Source organism: Acomys minous (assembly GCF_964271855.1).
Source record: "Acomys minous genome assembly, chromosome: 6".
Classification (NCBI taxonomy): Eukaryota; Metazoa; Chordata; class Mammalia; order Rodentia; family Muridae; genus Acomys; species Acomys minous.
In genome coordinates, this window is record NC_140487.1 from 82,520,472 (window position 1) to 82,543,380 (window position 22,909).

A 22,909-nucleotide genomic window follows, 5' to 3' on the forward strand; every position below is an offset into this window, starting at 1 on the left:
GACTGTCCTCTGACCTTTGCTGAGCACCCTGGCTGATGTGTGCATACACATATCCATGTGGTGGAAGAACAGGACTGTCCTCTGACCTTCGCTGTGCATACACATATGCAGTAGGTAAATTCCATCAAATGGTGCTGCTATATTGTTGCATGTGATATGCTAATCTATGGGGTTTGTTGAGATTTCTGGGTAAGGGATTGGGCACGCTCTCACCTTTAAGATGCTATTGTGGTTCCCTATGGTTCCAGCTGCGGAGATGAAAGGTCTGATTTCTCCAGGTTTTTGCCAACACTTGGTATTTCCCACATGAGTTGAAGACACTTCCCTTATTTCTGAAATTCTAGTCATACGTTGCTTCACAGCTGAGACCCTTTATTCAACAATGGTTTCTATTTTCTCAAGTGCCTCTATTCTATGTAAAGTTGTTTATTCGTTTACTGTAGTTATAAAGTAATGCACTCAACTATTATACCAATTTTATTTATCAGCTTTACTTTTAATAGATTTGATGAATTGCTTCCAGGTTTCAGGCACAGTGAAAAAACACTGCTTCAGCAAACATTTAAGCAGAAGTATCTTCAGGCACACTCTCAAGCATTTGTAGATGTGGACCATCTGAGCAGGGGCACTTAAAATGCTTATGAAAGCTTTTGATATTTGCAGCCCTGTGGCAGATTTTTGCTTTGTTTGTTTGGTTTTGGTTTTGTTTTTTGGAAGAGGGGAACTGACTCCTGACAGCTGCTCTCTGACCATCACATGTTCCCCGTGGCACACGCTCCAACTCAAGGATAATTTTTAGAGTTTGAGAGAAATACAACAGTTCAATCAAGCTGCAACCCTTGACAGCTGCCAAGAAGCTGGAGATATGGTAGTATTTAAAAACGAACTCAGGGGCTGAACAGATCAGGGACTGGTTCAGTGGGACCAAGAGCATGCACTGGGTTTAGTCCCCAGAACCAACATCAGGTGGCTCACAACTGCCTGTACTCCAGTTCCTGAGAGTGTGACACTCTCTTCAGGAGGGACCTGCACTCATGTGCACATACCTCACACACATATACTCACAAACATTTTTTAAAAGGACTTGGAATTCTAAAGAATGTTACCTGTGGGCCAGCAGGCTGGCTCAGTGGAGAAGGGCTCTTGCTGCCAAGCCTGACCATCTATCTGAGTTGGATCTTAAAAACCCATGAGGTGGAAGAGAAACAGCTCTTCCAAGTTGTCCTCAGACCTCTACACCTGTGCCAGGGTGTACATGCCCACATACACATAGACAAAAAGTAAATAAGTAAACACAACAAAAATGCTTTGGAAGAAAGAACATTACCTGTACTGTCTTAATGCCAGCAATAGCCAGTTTTTCTGCCGACTTCATCTCTGATAAAGAAGGCACAGTTCTTGACAGTTTGCTAAGGTTCGCGCCAGCATAGCCTTTCCCTGTAGTTGGTTTTGTTGGGCTAACAAAGCTAATGGATTTCCTTGGTTGTGAGCTGGCACTCCTAAACAAAGAAAATAAAACATGGAAGACTGAGGATTGAAAATAAAATTCAAATTATAGCAAAAGCAGACTTTCATTCAGAAGTGTGAATAATCCTAAGCAGACACCACGCAACAACAGCTTCTTGAGTTTATTCTGTGTGAGCACAGTTCTAGAGAGTTTACATGCACCATGCCTTTCCTTTCGAAGCAACCCTAAAAGGTTAGCACTAACACCGTTTTATATAAAAAGACACAGGACAAGAGGAGAGAACCAAGTCCCCAAAGTTGTCCTGATCTCCATGAGCATGCCCGCTCTCAGAGATGTGCAAATGCACTCATACACAATAAAAAAATGAAAATTTATTTTAAAATTATGTGAAAATACCAAGGCTTACAAGCATGAGATCTGACTCAGGCAGGAAGATGCAGATTCTGTAGACTTCTCTGGATCTCAGTTTTCTTGTTCATAAAATGGATTACTATTCGGATTACACAAACTTAATTTACATGTTATGATTAGGAAGTACTTGCCACATGATAAATACTTTATCAGGGTAAACAGTAGTTAAGTGGGTAAAGTTAAACATTAGTAATAAAACCTGGGGGAAAGCACCCTATTTCTTTTTGAACAAATGACATAATTTTAAATTAGAAAATTACAGTAAACTATTTAAATCTGGGAAGGACTATATTATTCTACTATTAAACTTCGTTCGCAAATTTCTAAGTCAAGCCCAGCCTTTCCCATGTTACCGCTCTGGTTCTTAGTATTGAAAACGTCTCTGATGTTCTATTAGAGTCTAAAAAGCAAATACACTTCCAAAGGAAGCAACTTTATCATTTTTTAAAAGCAAAATTGGACAATGAATAAATATTTGAATTTATATTGAGTATCCTACCATTTATTCTCTAAAGCAGTGGTTCTCAACCTTCCTAATGCTGGGACCCCAACCATAAATTATTCTGTTGCTACTTTATAACTTTCATTTTGCTACCGATATGAATTACAATGTAAATATTTGACACTTCTGGTCGTCTTAGATGACTCCTATGAAAGGGTTGCTCAACCCCAAAAGAGGTTGCAGCCCACAAGTTGACAACCCCTGCTCTAAAAGGGGGTTTACCAGTGAAATCAGTAACAAAGAGTATCAGTCCTGTAAAAACTTCGTCATATCTTTACGTTTAAATTCTTCTCCTGCCTTCCATTGACTCACCGGAATTCATTTTTATCACATTTTCCCTATCCACAAGAGTTGGCCTTCTATGGGGGCTGGAGAGCTAGCCCAGAGGTTAAGAGCACTTACTGCTTTTGCAGGACAGGGATTCAGTTCCCAGCACTCTCATGAAGCTCACAACTTTCTGTAACTCTAGTTCCAAGGAATCCAGTGCCTCTTCTGACCTCCACTGACTCCATGCATGTGTTTTTCAGTCCTCCTCCTCCTCCTCCTCTTTCTCTCAGACAGGGTATCTCTGTGTAGCCTTGGCTGTCCTGGACTTGCTTTGTAGACCAGGCTGGCTTCAAACTCACAGAGATCTGCCTGCTTCTGCCTCCCCGAGTTTTCAATAATTCTTAAGATTCCTCTATTTTATTTCCCCAAGAATCTAACTCTGTTGGAGTGGAGGTTTTGGTTATGTTATGTAAACATGTTTCCGTTTTGATCCCAAGTGCGGAATGTGAAACTGCCCTTAGTTTATCCACAGCTGATAACAGCCTCATGAGAGGGAGTTTGAACTTTGTCAGCTGGGAACTGCCTCATGCAGGGGGCATGGTCTTTACCAGTGGGATAACATCAATGTGTGTATTCTGAGAAGATATACATAGGAGCCCAAAGAGAGAGAGGTTGCTTCCATACACTCCTAGAAACACTCCAGAGAATGCTTCCAGGAGGCTGCTGCTGGTTCCTTCCACTGTTGCTGTTTGCTGCTGCTTGCTGTTTGCTGTTTAGCTCAACTGCTGGACTCCTGATGACAAAGAGTGGAACCTCCCCCCCAAGGTACGGGGTCTAAAAGGTTCTAGATCCCCTGTCCCTACTAAGCTTTTTTCTCTCCTTCCTAGGGTCAGTGGGTTGGAAGGGAGGATTAGGCACTAAGGAACCCCAAACAAAGCAGGTTTTTAAAAAAATCAAAGTCTACATATACTTAAAACCTTCCTTTTAACTATGTCCTCTGCCTAGTGCAGCTGTTCCTCCTTTAATAGCCTAATCCTGAAACACTGATGGGTTAGATATTTTGTAGTACTAGGGACTGAAACCGGAGCCTCACACCCTTTCAGCCAAGCACTCTACCGCTAAGTTCCTTTCCCAATCATGACCACGACTAAGCTTCCTTACATCTCAAGGAGTTGAGAATGTAACTTTATGCTCCTCTCCCTTTTTACTAGGTAAACCCAAATTTCATGTTATGTTGTCATTTGTGATTGTAATTGTTGCCATGTGTTGTCTTATGTCCCAAGGAAGAAATAAATAACAAAAACTTGCAGCCACTTCACATTTTTCATTCATTTTATGCACAGAGGAAAGCATGTCCAATTAAAATTGACATATGTATGTATGTAAATGTGTTTTGCTGATAATATCAAAAGTTCTGATAAATACACACCATTTTATAAACTTGGAAACTCTGAACTTCTTAAATCCTATTAAGATGGTATCTTTGGGTCTATTAAGTGTTTCATAAAACTTCAAAAATCCTGTTTGTATAAAACAGTATTCACTGGAGTCTTAAAAGTTTCATTAAGCTAGATATTTTAATGTTAAGATACACAGACTTTGATAGTCAAAAACAGGTTCTAAAAGAGGATTTGTATAATAGTCATGGGTAATATAAAATTATAGGACATAAAAATGCTTTATGTTAATTAAAATGTATCTTGGGTACTTAAGTGATATATCTTAAAACCCTTTTATTAGGTTAATTGCTATAGATTTTTTTCTTTAAAACTATTTTTAATTAAATAGTTTTTTTAAAGGCTGTTAAATACATCAAATGATGTGTTTTTTAGAGAGCTTTAAATTTCCCTCTCATAGTGATTAGGGATACAATCATAACGAACAGTAACATTCACAGTCTAGACTTCTTTTCAAGGTTATTTTGTCCAATTTGAGCTAAGGGGAAAAAAAGCTCACAGCCACCCCACCCCACCCTCGCCCTGGAAAAGAGAGCCGAGGACCGAACCCAGTGCCATGCACTTGTCACTGAGCTAAATCCCCAAACCCAAGTCATCTGAAAGTCAAGGTGTTGGTGACTGCTTTAAAGCCTTGTCAATAGCTAGGCCACACTCTGTCTTGAAAAATCAAGTTGTCTTTTTTATTTACACTAAGAATCACACTCCTTAAAAGTACAGATTTGAAATCAGTAATTGCCTGGTGCTATGGGAGGAACAGTCATGGTTAGCCACTGAGCTTAAGAATGACAGCGATTAGCTAAGTCCGTGGTTCTCAGCCTTCCTACTGCTGTGACCTTTTTATATAGTTGCTCATGTTGTGGTGACCCCTAACCATGAAATTATTTTTGTTGTTACTTCATAACTGTAATTTTGCTAGTGTTATGAATTGTAATGTAAATATATGGTTTCTCACTTAAAGAAATGCTCAACCTCCTTAATCATCAGGGAAATGCAAATCAAAACAACTCTGAGATTCCATCTTACACCCATCAGGATGGCTAAGATCAAAAATTGAAGCGACACCACATGCTGGCGAGGATGTGGGGAGAGAGGAACACTCCTTCATTGCTGGTGGGAATGCAAACTAGTACAACCACTTTGTAAATCTATCTGGTGCTATCTCAGAAAAATGGGAATAGGGCTTCCTCAAGACCCAGCTATTCCACTCCTTGGAATATACTCAGAAGATGCTCCAGCACACAACAAGAAAATTTGCTCAACCATGTTCATAGCAGCCTTATTCATAATAGACAGAACATGGAAACAGCCTAATTGTCCATCAGTAGAAGAATGGATAAAGAAACTGTGGTACATATACACTATGGAATACTATTCAGCTATTAAAAACAAGGAATTCCCAAAATTTGTGGATAAATGGATTGAGCTAGAAATGATCATAATGAGTGAGTTAACCCAGAAGCAGAAAGACTCAAATGGTATATACTCACTTATATCTGCATATTAGCCCAAGGGACATGTCCCACGAAAGCCTTCACTTACCAGGAAACTGAGACAGAGGGGAGGACATTCTAGTGGGACTCTAGATGAGAGAAGCATGGGAGAATGGCAAAGTAGAAGGATCCAGAGGGTCCTGGAAGCCTACAAGTAGAACATTATGATAGGCAGATTTGGGCACAGGGGTCCCGTTCAAACTAAGGCACCAGCCAAGGACAATACAGGCGGTAAACCTTAAACCCCTACCCAGATCTAGACAATGGACAGAACACTCTCCACAGTAGAGTGGAGAGTGGGATATTACTTTCTCACATACTCTGGTGCCTCACCTTTGACCATGTCCCCTGGAGGGGGAGACCTGGTGGCACTCAGAGGAAGGACAGCAGGTTACCAAGAAGAGACTTGATACCCTATGAACATATACAGGGGGAGGTAATCCCCCTCAGGAACAGTCATAGGGGAGGGGAATAAGGGGAAAATGGGAGGGAGGGAAGAATGGGAGGATACAAGGGATGGGATAACCATTGAGATGTAACAAGAATAAATTAATAAAGGAGAAAAAAAGTAAAAAAAAATATATGGTTTCTGGTGGTCTTAGGAAACTCCTCTGAAAGGGCTGTTCCACAATTAAAGTGGCTGAAACCCACGCTTGAGAACTGCTGGTCTAAATGAAAGCCGAAAGATCTGGTTTTCAAATCCATCTTTATGTATAACAGTGTACGCATTGTGAGTGCTTATTATTGTCCATATCATTTACTTGATGCCAAATTAGGTTCTAATTTTTTTTTTGTAAGTTACAGCTGCTAAACTAAGCCCAAATGCTTTTTTGTTCATAGCATAACTAGAGTTGGATTAATGGCAAGGATCAAGAAAGGAGATTTAACCAAGAGGGTCATGCTAGGGGGTAAAACTGAACAGCCCTAGCTGGGACTCTGATTTTTCTTTCAGGTTTTCCCAAGGGATAACAGCCTCACCTGGATGCAAGGCTCACTACTCCATGCACTCAAAGGGTGGATCCTCTCTCCCTCTGTTTCCAGTTCTCTCTAGTGAACAGGTTTGCAGGTAGCACAAAAGAAAGGAAAAACCTAACTTGTTCTGGTTGTCTTATGAGATCAATTAAAAAGCAAACACTTTTAAACAGAAAGTTCCTAAATACCACTTACAATAGGATTTAAACCTCTAACAAATGAGTTAATTTGTTGGCACAAGAAAAATGTCTGCAACACTGAGCTGACTGTTAGAGCCCCCATGTCTCATTAAATACAAGTTTTAAGTAAATAAAGCAGAGGAATCATATAAATACATTTTGTGTAGAGGAATTTAATTCAGAACATGGCCGCTCTGGAAAGAGATCACATCCAAGACCTTTTAAGTCTGTGTGATCTGGATGAAATACAGACAAGTCTTTAATGCCAGGAGATAGAGGCAAGCAGATCTCTGAGTTCTGGTCAGTTCTGTTCATGCAGTTTGGTTGAGAGGCAAATGCAGTGGAGTTGAGTTTGTGGTAGTTCAATTCCTGTAATTAAGAGGAATTTTTTTTTCTAGAAGAGTTTTACAGAGAAAGGTTGAAGACAGAACAAGCTAGAGATGACACAGGTAAAGATAGAAGCCAGAAGATTAGAACAGATTGCTAGAGTTGGTTTGAGGTCAAGCAGAGCAATTCAGTTAAAAGCTGAGAGAAGCCAGATGATCAGTCAGTTTGGAGAGGAGTTTGAGCCAGAACAGCAGAGTTGAACCAGCCTGCCAGAGTTCAGAAAGAACTAGAAAGGGTGAGCTTATTCACCCGTAAGTCTGAGAGACCAAAAGCATTCTAGGCCTCAGTTAGCAGATGGAGGCAGTAAGCCTCCCAGATGACAATTAATTGCCTCAGGCTTTTCAAGATACTTTACACATTTTGATAATAGATTAAAATGCTTTCTGGTCAGAAAAGACTGAATGTAATTTTGCCTTAAAGTGAAGGGATGTTTCAAATTTCAAATAGGACAGATCCAGAACACTAATGTGTTGAAGAAAAGATTACAGAAAAATGAACATGCTTATAACTAAGCTGGTTATACTTAAAGGATAGTAAATAATAATACTTCTGGTTCTGTTACATTAGTAAGATTCTAAGTACTGTCTTAGTCCTGATCTCAAAATAACAGATTTCAAATAGTAAGGATTTTTATCTTTCCCTTTAGTAAAAGAGACATTAAAATTTGTGATTAGATTTATTTTTATGGTTTTCCATTGAGTAAGGCTTTTACTTGCTGGATTGGCATTATCTTAATAAAAAGGAAAATTCTCTTTAAAAGAAGTCTTTCTTTAGGGTATTCTTGCTAAATTACAGTGATCATGAAAGTCAACTCAATCAACAAATATTTTAATCTATTTATAAAATTTGGCCTATTAAATAAGCAAATGACACTAATTATTAAAATTAATTAAAGCCTTGGCTCTCATCCAAGATCTGTCCATTTTGGAAAACATCCATTATATCATTATAAAATACTTAGTGTCTTATAAAAAAAATTAAGTAAAAACTGTATCAACCCAAAAGGGGAACATGCTATTAAAAGAGACATGGAAATCTGGTCACTAAAAAATTTTAAATAGCTATAGAATTTTCCCCAAAATGACAAAAACCGGATAATTTCATCTGTGGAAGAGTAAAAGATTTCACTCTGCCTGGAGACGGAGACTGTCAGCTATTCAACTTCAGGAAATAAATTTGTATTTCTCATAAACTTCTGGGCACATAGCCACATGAATCTCAAGAAAGTCTGGGTTATACTCACTTTTGGGTGCATTAACAAATGAGCACCTCAAGTAAGTAAAGCTTTCCGTCATTAAAAAATCATATAGTGCATGTGTGCGTGCGTGCATGCCACGGCACGCCTGTGGAGGTCAAGAGACAACTTACCAGAGCTGATTCTCTTCTTCCATCATGTAGCCGCATGGGAGTAAACTCAGACATTAGGCTCAGCAGCAAACATCTTTACCTTCCAAAAGTTCTCACAGGCCTATTACCTTATCTTAAAGCTTTTTAAAAAATGTATTTTATGAGTGTTGGACTAAGTGTGTATATGTGTACCTCAGGTGTGCCTTGTACCCACAGAGGTTAAAAGAGAGACCAAGGGGCATCAGATCTTCTGAAACTGGTGGTGTGGGTGATTGTGAGGCACCATGCAGGTACTCCAAAGTGAACTCAGGTCTGTTGTAGGAGTAACAAGTGCTCCTAACCTCCGAGCCATCTCTCCAGCTCTACTTTCTATGTGTTTAAAATCATTTTATAAACAGATTTTTATTAAGTGTCTAAGATAGTCAATATTTGGCTTTTTAGTTTTAAATGGTAAAAACAATGCTAATCTCCGTTTTAATTAAGTTACAATAAAACTATGTCCTTTCATTAATCACGTTTTTGTTAGGACTGCTTCCCCAGACCCCTTATTGTATTTGAACAAAGATCACGCTTAAAACCTTGCAAGGGAGCTGGGGGCAGGGTGGACCAGTCCTGAACCAGGCTCCGTGAAGCTCTCTGGCCTCATCAGAGATGTTTCCTCGTGCAATGGATGGCAGTTAGCTCAGAACCTCACAACTGGCCAAAGTGCAAAGGGACTGTGGAAGACTGTAACAGCCAGAGATAGGGGCAGGCAGGAGGAAAACAGTGCCGCAGGCCTGCTGTACTTACGAACCTGTAGCAGCTCTAGCTGTTTGCAAAAGAGCAAACCAGCTGACACGCTAGCTGAGCTGCTATGGACAGCTGGCTTAATTGGTGTGTGTTGTCTGTGGAGGTTCTTTAAGTATGTGGCTCCTAATATATCACCTGTAATCTAGTGGGTGACCCACATCCAGAAGTATATAATTAGAGTCAACGGATTATTTAAAAAACAACAAAAAAAGGACACAGAGTTGAGGGAGGAAGGTTTGGGTTGAAGTGGGAGGAAGGGGAAAGTTGGTGTGAGTTTGATCAAAACACACTGCATCAAGTTTTCAAAGAACAAAACATTTATTGAAAAAAGATTCAAGTATTCTCATACAGAGCATAAGTATAAACACATGCAAATTTGGTTACTCTTAAAATGACTGATACAGAGTTGATACAACTTAATAGCTTTGAATGACCCTTATACGTTCAAAGACGGTACATCTATTATTTTGTAATTAAATTCTTATTAAAAATAAGTATCTCAATAAGATATTAGCAATATCTTATTAAAAAGATACATACATATAAAGTCATTCAGCAAAATGCCAAGCTGATGCCATGGCTTGTAGGTACACATCACCTGACCATGTCTTTTCCTAGAACTAGAGTGAGTAGTGTTTACTTCTATAGCACAATAAGCTGATGGGGACCAGGTGGGGCTCTCTGCCGGCAGTTGAGGAAGGCAGACTAATGGGAATTTCTGGGGAAAGTAAAGGCAGAGATCTAACTGACTAGTTAACTAAATGTACACAGATGCCAAGGGCCTGGTGAAGTAAGTGCCCACAGATGCAGAGACGAGTGCAGTTCAGGATAAAGAAAATTAAGAAATCATACCAAATTTGTGATATTATGGTTTCCCCCCCCCCTTCAAGAAAGAGTTTCTCTGTGTAGTCCTGGCTGCCCTGGAACTCACTATACAGAACAGGCTGGCCTTGAACTCACAGAGATCCACTTGCCTCTGTCTCCCAAGTGCTGGGATTAAAAGTATGCACCACAATGCTCAGCAAGCATGACTTTATTTATTTATTTTTTTTAATATCTGTAACTTTTGAAAAAGCCAGAATCTCCAGTCCAGGTTGGCCTCAAGCTCCACATACAGCTGAGGATAACCCTGAACTTCAAAGCTTCCTGTGTCTAGCTCTCACATGGCAGAATTACAAGTCTGTGTAACCTGCCTGGGGACCAAGCTCAGGACCTCAAACGCACTAAGAATGCACTTCACCCACTGGGGTACCCTTCCTGCACCTCCCTAGCGCCTTCTGAATGTAGACCACTGACTGTAGAACCTTCGGTGGCTTCCACACCAGGAATGACTTGCTTCTGGTTTCCACTCCAACACTTAAAGATGTTAAATGTCATCACTGTTGATCTCACACAAGAACTAAATTCCTGAAAACACCTCTTTTCAGTTCCTTTCAGACAATGGAGATCACTGGGTGAACAAGTACGATGAAAATTGGAGATGCCGTAGAAAAGAGATCACAGCTTACAGAGGACTGACACTGGATTCAATCAGGTGTCAGAAGACATATATGACAGTGGCTGGTTACTGAAGAATGAGCATAGGCTAGCTTCAAAAATAAAACCTTCTGGAAGCAGCCTTAAGGAGCCAGTACATAGATAGAGTTTACCTCTATGAACTCAGCAGGTTGATGCAAAGTACCGGTTCTGAAACACACCCTGAACAACCTGTTCTTAAAGTACCTATCCTTATGGAATCGCACTTTATCAGAGTAGAAGCAACTTGGAGGTTACCAAGGCCTAGCAGACACAGGAAGGAAGTAACCTAACTCTGGCTCCATTTAGCCATCTTGTCTCACCAAATGAGGGGGAAATGCTGAGAAACAAACTAGGTGGTACACACTTGTAATTCCAGCCTTTGAGGAAAGACCATCCTTCAGGGACAAAAGAGCCCAACAGGAAACCAAGAGCTAGCCATTTTACACCCTAGTCCTTCCCAGGACACCTTATACAGCAGTAGGGCTCCTGCAATACAAAGGAATATGTAACAACTGCAAGGCTCACACAATTTAGCAAGTCTCTACAGTAAACCTAAAACACAAAACAAAACAAACCAACCAACCATATCAAACCAAGGATGCTGGAGGACATCCAAACCTTAAACATTTACCACCTTCAGCAAAGATTAAATACAGCTTAATCCCTAATCCTACTAATTTAATATGATACATCTCACTCTCACCAACAACAAAAATGTAGGGCATATTCAAAGGCAAGAGTAAGAGTGAAGAGACAGACAAAATAGCAGAACCAGGTTCAGATATGGCAGATATTTTGGAATTGTCAAAACTATGAATTTAAAACAACGAACACACTGGTGCTGGAGAGGTGGCTCAGCGGCTGCAGGCTGCGCGATGGCCCTGGGCGGTCTACTGCTTCAGAGCCCGATCAAGCCCCTCCCACATGCCAGCCCTCCCAGTGGCAGTGAGAGCTCTAACAGAGCCCCTTCTGAAGGGTGCACATTCAGCTCTTGGCCAGACCTGCCTCTCTTTTTAGTTATAACAATAAACAGATGAATACTCAAATAATAAACATGAGGATAAAAGAACTGGGTAGGAAATGCGGCAAAGGGGGTTACAGGTTGTTTTCTGCACAATGAGGGATTTGTTCAGTTCCGTGATACTAACAGGAAGATTACAACAAGGGAAAGCCAAGCAAGAAAGGGAAAAATGGATAAACTATTCAAGAGATATTTTAAACAATCAGAAGTAAATTCTAAAAGAGGAGAATTAATGAGTTAAAGCAATTACTAAGTCTAAAACTTTGTTTTGTCAGGTAATATAGCTATCTCAAAAAGTAAATTATGGTAGCTCACATCTCAAATCCTATCCTGTTCTTGGTTAAGTACCATGCATCTGTTATGAATGTCATTTCTTATATTCCCAAAGAGTTTTCTAATACTTTCAGCAACTATGAGAGTGAAAACTAATGTTTCGTTAAAGAAGCCGGCGCCTTACACTGAACAGTCTACAAAGGCTGATCAGCAGGTTAACCCTCAATGATCATGGAGAAGTTGGAATGTTATAGACACAGAGCCCGATTACAATTTACCTTGCTTACCACAGCCCCTCAATGCCTTTCCTTGGCTGCCTCTGTGTCTGACCTAATATGCTTTTGATTATTGGGTAAAACCCTTTGGAATGTTTTGGCAGACAGGATTTCCACCAACCAAAGGGCATTAAGAATGGCATGATACCGCACTGGAGGCCTACGACTGACACTCCCCCACTACACTACCTACCATCGTTTCCACTAGTGTATGTGAAAAGTGCCTTGATTTGTAATTTTGTTGTTACTATAAACTTCATGAGACATTTACATTAGAACATGGTATTTGGGGAAAATCTAAATATATGTTCCTGGGACATAGTCACTCAGAATAAAGCATTTTCTTATCCACTTTGACGTGAAAAGCATTTTTTTTGTTTTGTTCTGCTTTAATAAGTATATAATTTTTGGTTTAAGTTACATAAATTTAATTTAATCTCCATAAAAGCAAAAGAGAGATTGGGAAGAAAAACCAGGAACAAGCTACTAATGCATGTCTTTACTCATTTGTTCAGCTAATAAATGTGTATTAAGACATTCTCCTGTAGTGAGAATTCTGGAATTTTGGGTTCTTCTAAAAAAATATTTTAAGAATATGCTCTTAAGTCCCAGCTGCAGGGATATGAGGCTGCTTCTCAGCAGCTGTGATTTGCCTTGTGCTCTAGCAGAACTGTAGTTTTTTCCAGGGGCAGATAGTTCTGCAATTGTGTGACTGACATTTGGACTTTTGGGGACATTTCAGAGGGTATATAAATCCTAGGGCCTTGGGAGGCAGGGTGGGTTGTTGGTTGCTGTTGGTCACAGTGTGTTAAGTAGTTGTGTGCAAAGAAGAAACAACAAGAAGAAATTAGATGTCCTGACAGTGAAGATCAAACTCGCCCCAAGGAGCTGGACATCCCTAGGCAGCAGGAAGTAGTCCAATGATAATGCCGTCCCCCTTCTGACCCTCAACTTCATTCAGGGATCTCTTTCCTCTCCTCTCTATGCTCTTCTCCTCTTATCTAGTATTAGTGTTCGGTTGAAAGGGTGGAAGGAAAACCCACAAAGTAACTAGCACCAGCTACACTCCTCATTCTAGGCAAGCATCTATAGCATTATACAACAGAAGTGACATAACATGAGCCAGGTGGTGTTGTACTCCTTTAATCCCAGCACTTGGGAGGCAGAGGCAGATGGAAGGATCTCTGTGAGTTCGAGGCCAGCCTGGTCTTCAGAGTGAGTTCCAGAAACTGTCTCAAAAAGCAGAAGGAAAAAGAAAAAGAAAAAAAAAAAGACATGACGTATTCATATTCACTGGGATAAACTTGAAACATAAAGTAAGGGTGAGGTTGATGCTGGAAAATAAAGCATTATTTCACATATGGAGACATCGGACACAAATGAGTGAATACTGACATTACGTGGCATATACTATTCCAAAGGACAGCAAATTCCCAGGGCCGAAAATGGGAATCAATGTTCCTGGTGAGCGGGTGTGGAGTGTTATTGTAATACTCAAGTGGCACAATCCAAAGCCAGACCCTGTGGGGGCCTGGACCAATGGGAGCACTTACTGAGAGGGTAAAGGCTAAGCTTAAGGAAGTTTTTTGCAGACCTATAGTGATTACCACATGGAAGGTGTTGGCAAGCTTATTTGGTGAAGCGGAGGTTATGGACAAAAGGCTAAGTATTACATTCAGGGGCAAATACGGGTTCTCTCTCCAGAACCATTAACTGAACAGAGGACTGAAAAAAAGATGTGGCTGGTCTGAGAAGGCAGCAAAGCTACTGAAATGTGCGAGCAAGAATTGGGGAACATTTTAGTGGACTTTCAAGGAACCACTTTCAAGTTCTATGCCACGCGAGTCATGTATCTTTGGGCTTTTCTTCTGGCTTAGCAGAATGCAGTAGGTAGTTAAGCGTCTTAAGGTAAGCTGGAGATTAAAAAAAAATTCTCTGCTGCGAACATATTAAAATCAGCTTTGGTTGCCCAGAGAGACCAAGGAGCCGGAGCAGAGGGAAAAGGCTTGAAAGTTTAAAGACCAAAATGCATGACTACAAGCAAAAGCGCTCGGAAGAAATAGGAGGCACGGTGGCCCTCAACAAGCCCTGGTTCTTAGGTCGGGCACTGCAGCGGGGGGTTCGGTAAAGACCGAACTAAGCCAAAGGATCCGGAGCCGGCTGGAGACTGCGGCGGGATGGACTGCGTTGAGAACCCCTTTCCAAACCGAGGGGGCTGGCAGCCTCCGCGATCTAGAGGAATGGACGACGGACCCAGTACGGAACTTACGTAGCGAAGCTGGCCTGCTTGCGGGTGCTCGACGGAGAGCCAGACATGGTGGCGACCCACAGGCTAGGGCTCGGCGCCCCTTCCCCAGCGACTCTGCGGTGGCCGGGACCCCCCAACCGCCCGAGTCAGCGGTTCGGGAAATGTTTGCCGGGCGTCATGGCGACCGCAGAACCTGGCTCAAGAAGCGGCCGCGCGGTTGGCTGGCCGCTCGCGGTGGAGGAGGAGGGCGGAGGCGGAGGGGAGGGCAGAGGGTTGGTGGAGCTGGAGGAAGCTCGGGCGACGACTCGGAGGAGGCGGGCGGCCCAGGCCCCAGGCCCCTCCCAGGCTGCGAGTCTCCCGGCTGCAGGCGGATGGATGGGGCGTCTCCAGGCGGCGGCGGCAGCAGCGGAGGCGGCGGCAGCGGCGGCGGCTGTAAGTGCAGCCTCCACAAACCATCTTTTCCATCCTTCATTCGGGAACGAGGGCTCTAGAGGCGCCCGGAGTCCTCTTTCTCCACTTCCACTTCCCCTCCCCCACGGCAGAGTGCCGCCCGGAAGACTCTTAACTTCCGGGGCGGGGCTGCCCGGGTGTGTGGGTGTGTGTGTGTGTATGTGTGTAGGGGGCCGGTTGAGGGCTCGGAGGCGCTGCCGTGCGGCGCGCATGCGCAGCCTCCGCCCCTCCCGTCCCCTCCCCTCCCCGGTCTTTCGGCCTTCGCGGTGGTGGTGGCGCAAATCTTCACTGCTTCCGCGGCGCGCCGGGGCTACGCTGCGGAGTTCGCCCGGCGAGCAGGCCGGCTTCCGCCCTTTTCGGGTCTGCCCTCGCTCCCGCGGTAGGGGTGTGGCTTCCTGGCCACGCCCCCCGTGGCTCCACCTCTGTGCCACTGATATCCCTCCAGCTGTCCCAGCCAGGCGAGGTTGGCTCTCTGGCAGAGAGCATCCCCTGAGGTAGTGGGCTCAACCCGGGTCCTCAGGCCATTGTTAGAGGGAGCTCGAGGGGCGAGAGACTCGGAGACGGCATTGCAGGGAGCCCGCCACTCGCGGTGCCTGTCCCCCTCCCGCGAGTGGCCTTATTTTTTCAGCTTGAAATGTAGACGCCTCTGGCCTGGTGCCCATCTCTGGTCCTTGCATGCTGTGTGACCTTGAGCAAGTCATCACCCCCAACCCCCACCTCGGGCTTCAGTTATTTCCTATTAAACCTCAATCTTTATAATTTTGCAGAAGACCTTAGGCAATTTTAAGACTGGCTAGGTTTCTGAGGCCCTTTAACTGAGATGGCCCGGAATTGGCTAGACCTTTCTTGAATCATGGGTGCAATACAAAAACTTAATTATTGGGCTCCTTTTAGTTTTTAGCATTGCTTACAAACTGCAGGACTTAATTTTTGGTTTCTTTTTGCTGAAATTGCCACAGGCGGTTGACCTGGTTCTCAGGCATTTTTTTTTTTTTAAATGTGAGACTTGGGTGAGCTTGTGGTAACACTGTTTCTGTCTTGTTGCTACTGAGGCTTTCTTTCCTTTAATCCAGATGGTGTGGTGGCTCGATTCTCCCAGTGCCTGGCTGAGTTTCGGACGTGGTTAAGAACCAACTGGTTGAGGTTCAATGCAGACAAGGCGGATGTGATGCTGGTAGGCGGGGGGTGCACTGGAGATAAAGGGAGGGCACGCAAACTCCCTCATGTATAGAAACATCATAGCTACTGTCTGTTCTAGTGTGATAGGAGTGCTAATGGCTAGTCCTTTCAAGACTTTGGGTGAGATTTAAAAAAAAACCATCAGCAACGCTAAGAATTATAACAAGTTTGCAACGTATTGATAAAATGAGGCCACTGGATGAAATTTTATGGAAAAATTATGAAAGGAACACAAACTGTTCTTTGAAAGCCAAATGTCTCTATGTGTTTTAGGATGGCATTAATAATAATAATCATAGTAATAAAACTAACAAAAAGATCATTTCTGTTACATAGTTGTGGAGCCTTCAAATGTAATGTGCTGCTGCGCTTTGCAACCTGCATTCTGCCCACTAAAGTCAAGATAAATCCAATCTGTCTCAGATGTCACTGAAGAAAAATTTTGACTGTAGGCATCTTGTCTTCACAAATACAGCATAGGTTATTATTTCTAAATAAAAGTTTTAGGGAATAGTTCAGAAAATAGTTTCCAGAGAGGACGCATGGGCTTGGAATTGTTACATGTATTTTCTTGGTGTACTTTGAGAGGTACCTCTTGAGTTGCCTATGTAGTACAGATATATTACTGTGTTGGTGCTGAATAAAAGGTTATACATCTTAGGTAAATGTAAGTTGTCAACGTGATTTTTGTTGATTGAGGTACTGATTAAAGTATAATTGTGATCCTGAGTATATTTGCTAGCAAGTACATTTTCAATGGAGAGTGTGTGTGTGTTTGTGAGTGCATGCATGCCTGTACACCATGCATGCACACTCATACATATGCCCTTGTAGCTACTATAAGTTGTTTAATAACTTTTTTTTTTACAGTATTGGTACTTGAACCCAGGGCCTCACATACTAGGCAAGTATTTTACCACTGAGCCCTCAGCCCTCAGATTATGGTTTGCATAGAGAATTCAGTAATTGGCATAAAAAATACATTACCAGAAAGAATAGCTGTGAGTAGCTCAATGTGGTAAAAATTAATATTCATTTTCCTCAAAAAGAGGCTTTTTAGGTTTATTTATTTAGATCTTATATAGTGGGTTTTCCCCTTTGTTTTGAGATAGAAATTTTAAAAAAATCTTGCATAAAGGTTGGAATTAGCTACATTTTTAAAGTTTAACTTGAACACTTAATATAGAAGTCTAACAGTTAACCACATTGGATGTCACATTAATAAATTCTAATGATTTTGCTCAGGTTACTGGTGAGTTTTCCTATGCATTTCACTCTGCCATGTCCTGCTTTCAGATACATGGTTTTTGTTGGCCCAAGTATACATTTTGACTGTTTGCATCTGACTACAAAGAAGCTGGGTGGCGAATGCTCAGAGTGCTGAAGAACTGGGGGTGATGGGTGGAGGCAGTGAAGAAGCAGCTTCTGGCTTTTATGACAGGGAAGAAGGAGCCGAGCATTTGAGCTATTTTTGAAAAAAAGCAGCCGCATGAAGAGGTTCCGCGAAATCCTGGAAGTCTGTAGACACGGGTAGAAAAGCTTGGGAGCAGGAACTTCCTGACAGATCTTACCTGACTGAAGACAGCAAAGCCCTACAGAACAAAGGCAGGGGTAGGGAATCCTTAACACATCTGACACCCAAAGGGTAAGGAGTGGTTTTCAGGAAGACGCAGCTCTCCAGAAGGTGGTTTCTGAGACTATAAACAGTGGGCCTGTGGAGCGAGTGAAATGCGAGCACACAGAGTTCAGTAGTGGTGTGCTACGTAGGACCTACAGCATTAGGACCGTTTTTCATCACCTCTAGAATGTCTAGGAAAAAGCAAAACCAAACCACAGTACAATTTGTTTTTCTAAGAGGAAATATGTCGAGGGAATTTTCTCACACCAAGGGTAATGCCACTCAAAGGCGGTAATATTGATTGGCAATATCAGTCAACTTAAGGCGTTTAACACTAAGTGCCCATTCAAAGTGTTGCAGACGTGACTTTCTGACTTTGAGGCCTCACCCAAGAACGTATTGAGTTTGTTATTTACCACAGTTGGGATTTTTGTTGATATTTTAACTGAAGAATCAAAGACTAAAGCAAGTTTTACCTTCATATTAAATTTCAACAATACTCCAGTGTTCCCTTTAATGGCCAGCTAAAATCCAAATATAATAACTTTTCATATTTTAGTGCAAAATCCTCCTTTATTCGCATGGTATAGCTACCTCTGAGCTTTTTATTATTTTTACCTGTGCTTGCCTCTGGGCCACAAGTGTTCGCTGTTCTTTGCCTTCAGCTTTTTTCATCCAGTGAGAACTATTTGGATAGGAGCTGACATTTTTAAAATGTTCAAAGTAGTGCCTTAACTTAATAAAACTATATGTGTGCTAAAATATTTGTTTCCCTCTAGGAATTTGTGGGGGGGAGGAGGAAGCTTATAATATAATGATCTTTAAAATAAAGTGAAAATACTGTACAGTGCAGTTAATAGTGAGAATTGTTTGTAGATTTGGGAACCTTAAAGTTTTCCTCTCTTCTTTCCCTTGCTTTTCTTTCAGTAGAAAATGTGCATCAGATGTTTATGTTTAATTGGTTTACAGACTGTCTCTGGATTCTTTTCCTGTCACATTACAAGGTAATGTCCCTTCCCTCAGCAGCTACTTCATATGCCTGTAAATGCAGTTTATTCGTGCACAAATTGTTACCGGGCCTAAAACTCTCAGGTTCATGTTCAGTGTTTAGAAATGGGAAAAGGCTTGATGGAATCTAGAATTTTAGGGAGCTAGAAGTAACTTAAGAAATCAGCATTCCCCCCCCCATATTACATTATAAGTATTAAGTCTAAGAAAGTTATGTGTGTAGACACTTGTGCAGTGTATTTTTAATCATGGTATATTATTTAGAGGTAATGAGTATCATTTAACTGATGTTGGTAGTCATTTTGGTAGGGAAGAAAGCTTGCCTTTTGGAAAAACTTACTGTCCATCTTAATATCTACCTAAATTATCTACTTTAGGAAATTGGAGTAAATCATTGGCCCTGGCCATTATCATTGTGAACCTCAAGGCCAGTTAGCAGCTGTATGTAGGCCAGTGCGCTAAAACAAACTTTCTACTTGCAGGTATTTTAGGCGTGGCAAAAAGTAGTTTCTGTGTCCCTGAAGTCAAGTACACTTATCTGTCCAAGAGCGGCTTTTCATTTACTTTACATTTGAAACTTTTGTGGTGGCGTGCAAAAATTCATCCATTGCAGAGCTGTGTTGATACTGGCATCACAAAAAGTGAGGGAAATGTAACGTTCTCTGCTTTTCATCTTGGCGCTCTGCCGATTTGGGGAATTGAGGTTTTCTTGCCGGGAATCACCAAGGGAAGTATTTGCGAGAGCGCGCTTCCTGCCGCCGCTGCGTCCGTAGTACGTCTGGTTTCTAGCAAAAGCACTTCAGAAGTGACCGACGTGTAGACTAGGAGGTATTTTCCGCCTGCAGGGTGAGTACCGGCGGGGCCCCGCCTGGACATTGCCTGCGCGCCCTGCCCGGTGCTGGGGAGGCTGCTCCGCTGCCCGCCCCGGCCCGCCCCTCGCACGCTCCCCGGGGACGACGGCCGCGGGGCCGCGCGCGCCCAGCTCCGCCCGCGCGCCCGCCCGCCAGCCTCTCCCCTCCCGTCCCGCCGAGCGGGGCGCCGCGAGGGGGCGGAGCGGGGTGTGGTGGCGCGCTCGGGCGGCTCCTGCGCGTTCCCGCCGAGGCAGCGGCGGAGACGGCGGCGGGAGCCCCGCGGCCCAGGCGCACATCCGGGTTCTGGCCGCGACCCGCCGCGGCGATGTGACCCGGTGTTGCGGCCAACATGGCGGAGGTAAGAACGAGCGCCCCTCCCCGGCGGGGCCTCAGCGGAGGGCTGCGGGCGGGAGGCGCGGGCCTGCCCCGGGCCGGGCCTGCGGGGCCGCTGCCCACCTGTTGTCCCGCCCGGCCGCTCGCCTTGGGCTCCGCGAAACTTAGTTGGGCGGCTTAGGCGCCGTCGCACTTGAGGCTGCTGGGAGGCGGCCGCCGAGTGGGGAGCAGGCGAGGGCGCCGGTCCGGAAGCCGCCCGTGGCGCAACTTTGCCGGCCGGCCATCCCGCGCGGCCCGCGGACTCCCCTCCGCCTGCTCCCGAGAACTTTCTTCCCTCGAGAGTCCGGACGTGCCGCTCCTGCCAGCCGAGTTACCCCGACCGCGGCTGCTGACCTGCCGTCTAGACGCGGGGAGAGCAGACGGACCCGCCTTTGGTTAATTTAGTGATTTTTCTTGACAGTGAGCAGGAGAAATTAACCCAGTAGGCCCTATACAGACAGCTTCAGACTGAGGACTCTTACCCAGGCAGAACCTCCAAGTTTCTTTTCCACTCTTTACCTCCCCGAATTGACTTGGCGCTTCTTTTTTTCTTAGTAAAAACATAAATAAACTTTCAGATCAAAGCTGCCTATTATTTATTTGCTCTTTATTTTTTTTATTTTTCTTTTCTTGGAGGAAGCTTTTCTTGTTTCTCTTGCCCCTCTGCTATAGGATAGAACGCAAGGGTTTTATGCAAGGCAGATAAGCAAGCAAGAGCTCTACCACTGAGCCACATTCCTCTCCCTAGCTTTCACTCCATTTCCTAGTAAACAAGTTCCCTTGGTTAGCACTCAGATTGGTAGGCAAGCAAGTTGGTTTAGCAGTAATTAGACCTTAGAATGTGCCATCGGAAATGTTAGCACTGTGTCTGCTTTTTAGCCTTTTAAACATCAGTTCTGTGGTTTGCTTTGTTTAAATTTTATCTGTGGATTGTGTTTTACACACACACACCCCGCGGGCCCTCCCTCCTCCTCCCTTCCCCGCCCCCCCTTCATATTGTTATATTTGGTATATTTGGACTTTTTTGGAACTCTATGTATAAATACTTGATAAATAAATGGTAAGATTGCCAAGCATTTTCATATTTTTCTGTCAGAGACACCCAAAAATAGATTGAGGAAGTAGGTGATTTTATTTACCATTTACCTCTCGGTTTTCAACTCATTCATTTGCTATATGAGGTAGATGCTGCCTAATTTTGTGTATACATAATATCCTCAAAACCTTTGAGTACTGACCCGTAGGATGATGATGAAGCCCTTCATGGCCTAGTCAAGCTTCCTGGAGCCGTTCTTAGTCTGTTAACGTATGTTTCTATTGTAGAACGGCCTTTATATTTATGTCATCTATTAGTTTGTTTTTGGCTACTAGAGAAAGAAAAGGTTTTATGGTAGTGGGACCGCTTGCTGTCAGCATTGAGAACACTTAATGTTACTGACTTACAGCTAAGATGCATTAGGTCCTGTCATAGTTAAAGAATTACAAGATGTGAGTTTAGTGAACACATTACTTTTATTTCACTTAAATGTGGCTGGGTTTGATCCTCTAGCCCGAGTCTATCCCCGGGCTGTATTGCTGGTGAGACCTGGCGCCTGTGCTTCAAGAGGAATTAGCGTTTACGGTAGGATTTTCAGGCATCTTATCAGTTTCCCTTCATCAGACTCCCATTTGCTGAACACCCACTAGATAAGGGCAGTAGGGTCTTGCACGGCTGTACTGTGGTCTCAGGGTTGTGTTGGTAGTCATAGCCCACAGGACGTTATTGATAGGAAAATACTGAAACGTAAAGAAACTGCACCTTAAAGGTTGACTGCCAGCATTTGTTTTTGTTTGTTTGTTTTAGAAATTAAAGGGGGCGTGCATTACTGTGAAAAGGGGAGAAGTGTGCCAACACTGGCCATTTCTTCTTGGCTTCTAGTGTAAGCCACTCTTCTTTGGTATTTTGGAGATAGAATGCTTATGGTTTGCAGGAACACCTGGATGGTTCGATTTTAAGAACTTGACTTTTGGTTTCGCTGCATTTATTTAATAACCTGGTATATATATTTTATATTCTTCAGTTGCTTTTAGGTTGCGTGTTGCTTTGGCTGTGTAGAATAGAACCCAAGAGTCTATTGAACTTGGAGACTGAAGGAACTCAATGTGTCAATGAAAATATCCTAAAATAGGTGAAGAAAAGTAAAGTAAATCTATAATTTTCCTTGTCTCAATTCTTTAATAATTGACTTTGTTTTTGTTTTTTATTTTTTATTTTTTTAAAGAAGAGTAGTTTTGAGGAAAATTCGTAAAGAAATTATTGATTAAAAAAATTTTTTACTTGCTGTGTGTGTGTACAGTATAGACTGTTCATAGAGTTAATCTTTTTGATGTATGCAGTAAAAAGAAAATCCGCATTCTGAACTACTGTCCTTTTGATTAAGCGAAGCTGAGGGCAGCGTGCATTTATTTATCAATGTAAGGGGCTTGAGGCTTACTGAAGAAGCATGACTCCAAACAAGAATTTTAACTATTCTGCTTGTAGACTTACATTGTTCTCTTCTACTTCAGAGAATGATCTTAACCTTGTTTTCTGGGGAAATGCTTGATTTTGTAACTGTGAGTGGCATTAAATATGTTTGGAGTGTATAGCAGTTCTTTTCTATACTGATCTGTCATCTTTGTGAGTTTATAATAGGAAATGTATTTAGTGGTTCTTCAATTGCAGTAACATTAACAAGTATTTGGTGTGCACGAACGACTGGTTGCTTTGGTGGTAGTCCTCAGGCTTATCATGCCCTAAGATTACTTAACCATAGGCTTACTAAAGGAGGCTCGCCGGTTATACTAC

General features: G+C 42.8%; 2 protein-coding genes across 16 annotated transcripts in view; one reads left to right on the forward strand and one right to left on the reverse strand.

The window, feature by feature from the left end:
- DNAI4 (dynein axonemal intermediate chain 4) overlaps positions 1-14,764 on the reverse strand; it is a 61,692-nt gene extending 46,928 nt beyond the window's left edge. Inside the window, exons 1-2 of the mRNA XM_084786200.1 lie at positions 14,626-14,764; positions 1,328-1,499 (exon numbers count right to left, since the gene is read on the reverse strand). Of these exons, the coding sequence (XP_084642326.1) occupies positions 1,328-1,499; positions 14,626-14,672 (219 nt within the window). The 5' untranslated portion in view covers positions 14,673-14,764. The remainder of the gene's footprint in view (positions 1-1,327; positions 1,500-14,625) is intronic.
- A 1-nt stretch (position 14,765) lies between these two features.
- MIER1 (MIER1 transcriptional regulator) overlaps positions 14,766-22,909 on the forward strand; it is a gene marked incomplete at its 5' end in the record, with an annotated part of 51,161 nt that continues 43,017 nt past the window's right edge. For 2 of the 15 annotated variants that reach the window (XM_084786201.1, XM_084786208.1), the window contains 4 exons: positions 14,766-15,036; positions 16,128-16,228; positions 17,104-17,137; positions 18,779-18,855. In XM_084786201.1, coding sequence (XP_084642327.1) covers positions 14,766-15,036; positions 16,128-16,228; positions 17,104-17,137; positions 18,779-18,855 — 483 coding nt within the window. Of the gene's footprint in view, positions 15,037-15,287; positions 15,549-16,127; positions 16,229-17,103; positions 17,138-18,778; positions 18,856-19,863; positions 20,069-22,909 lie in introns of those variants that run through there. The other 13 variants (XM_084786205.1, XM_084786202.1, XM_084786209.1 and 10 more) reach the window with 12 other exon arrangements.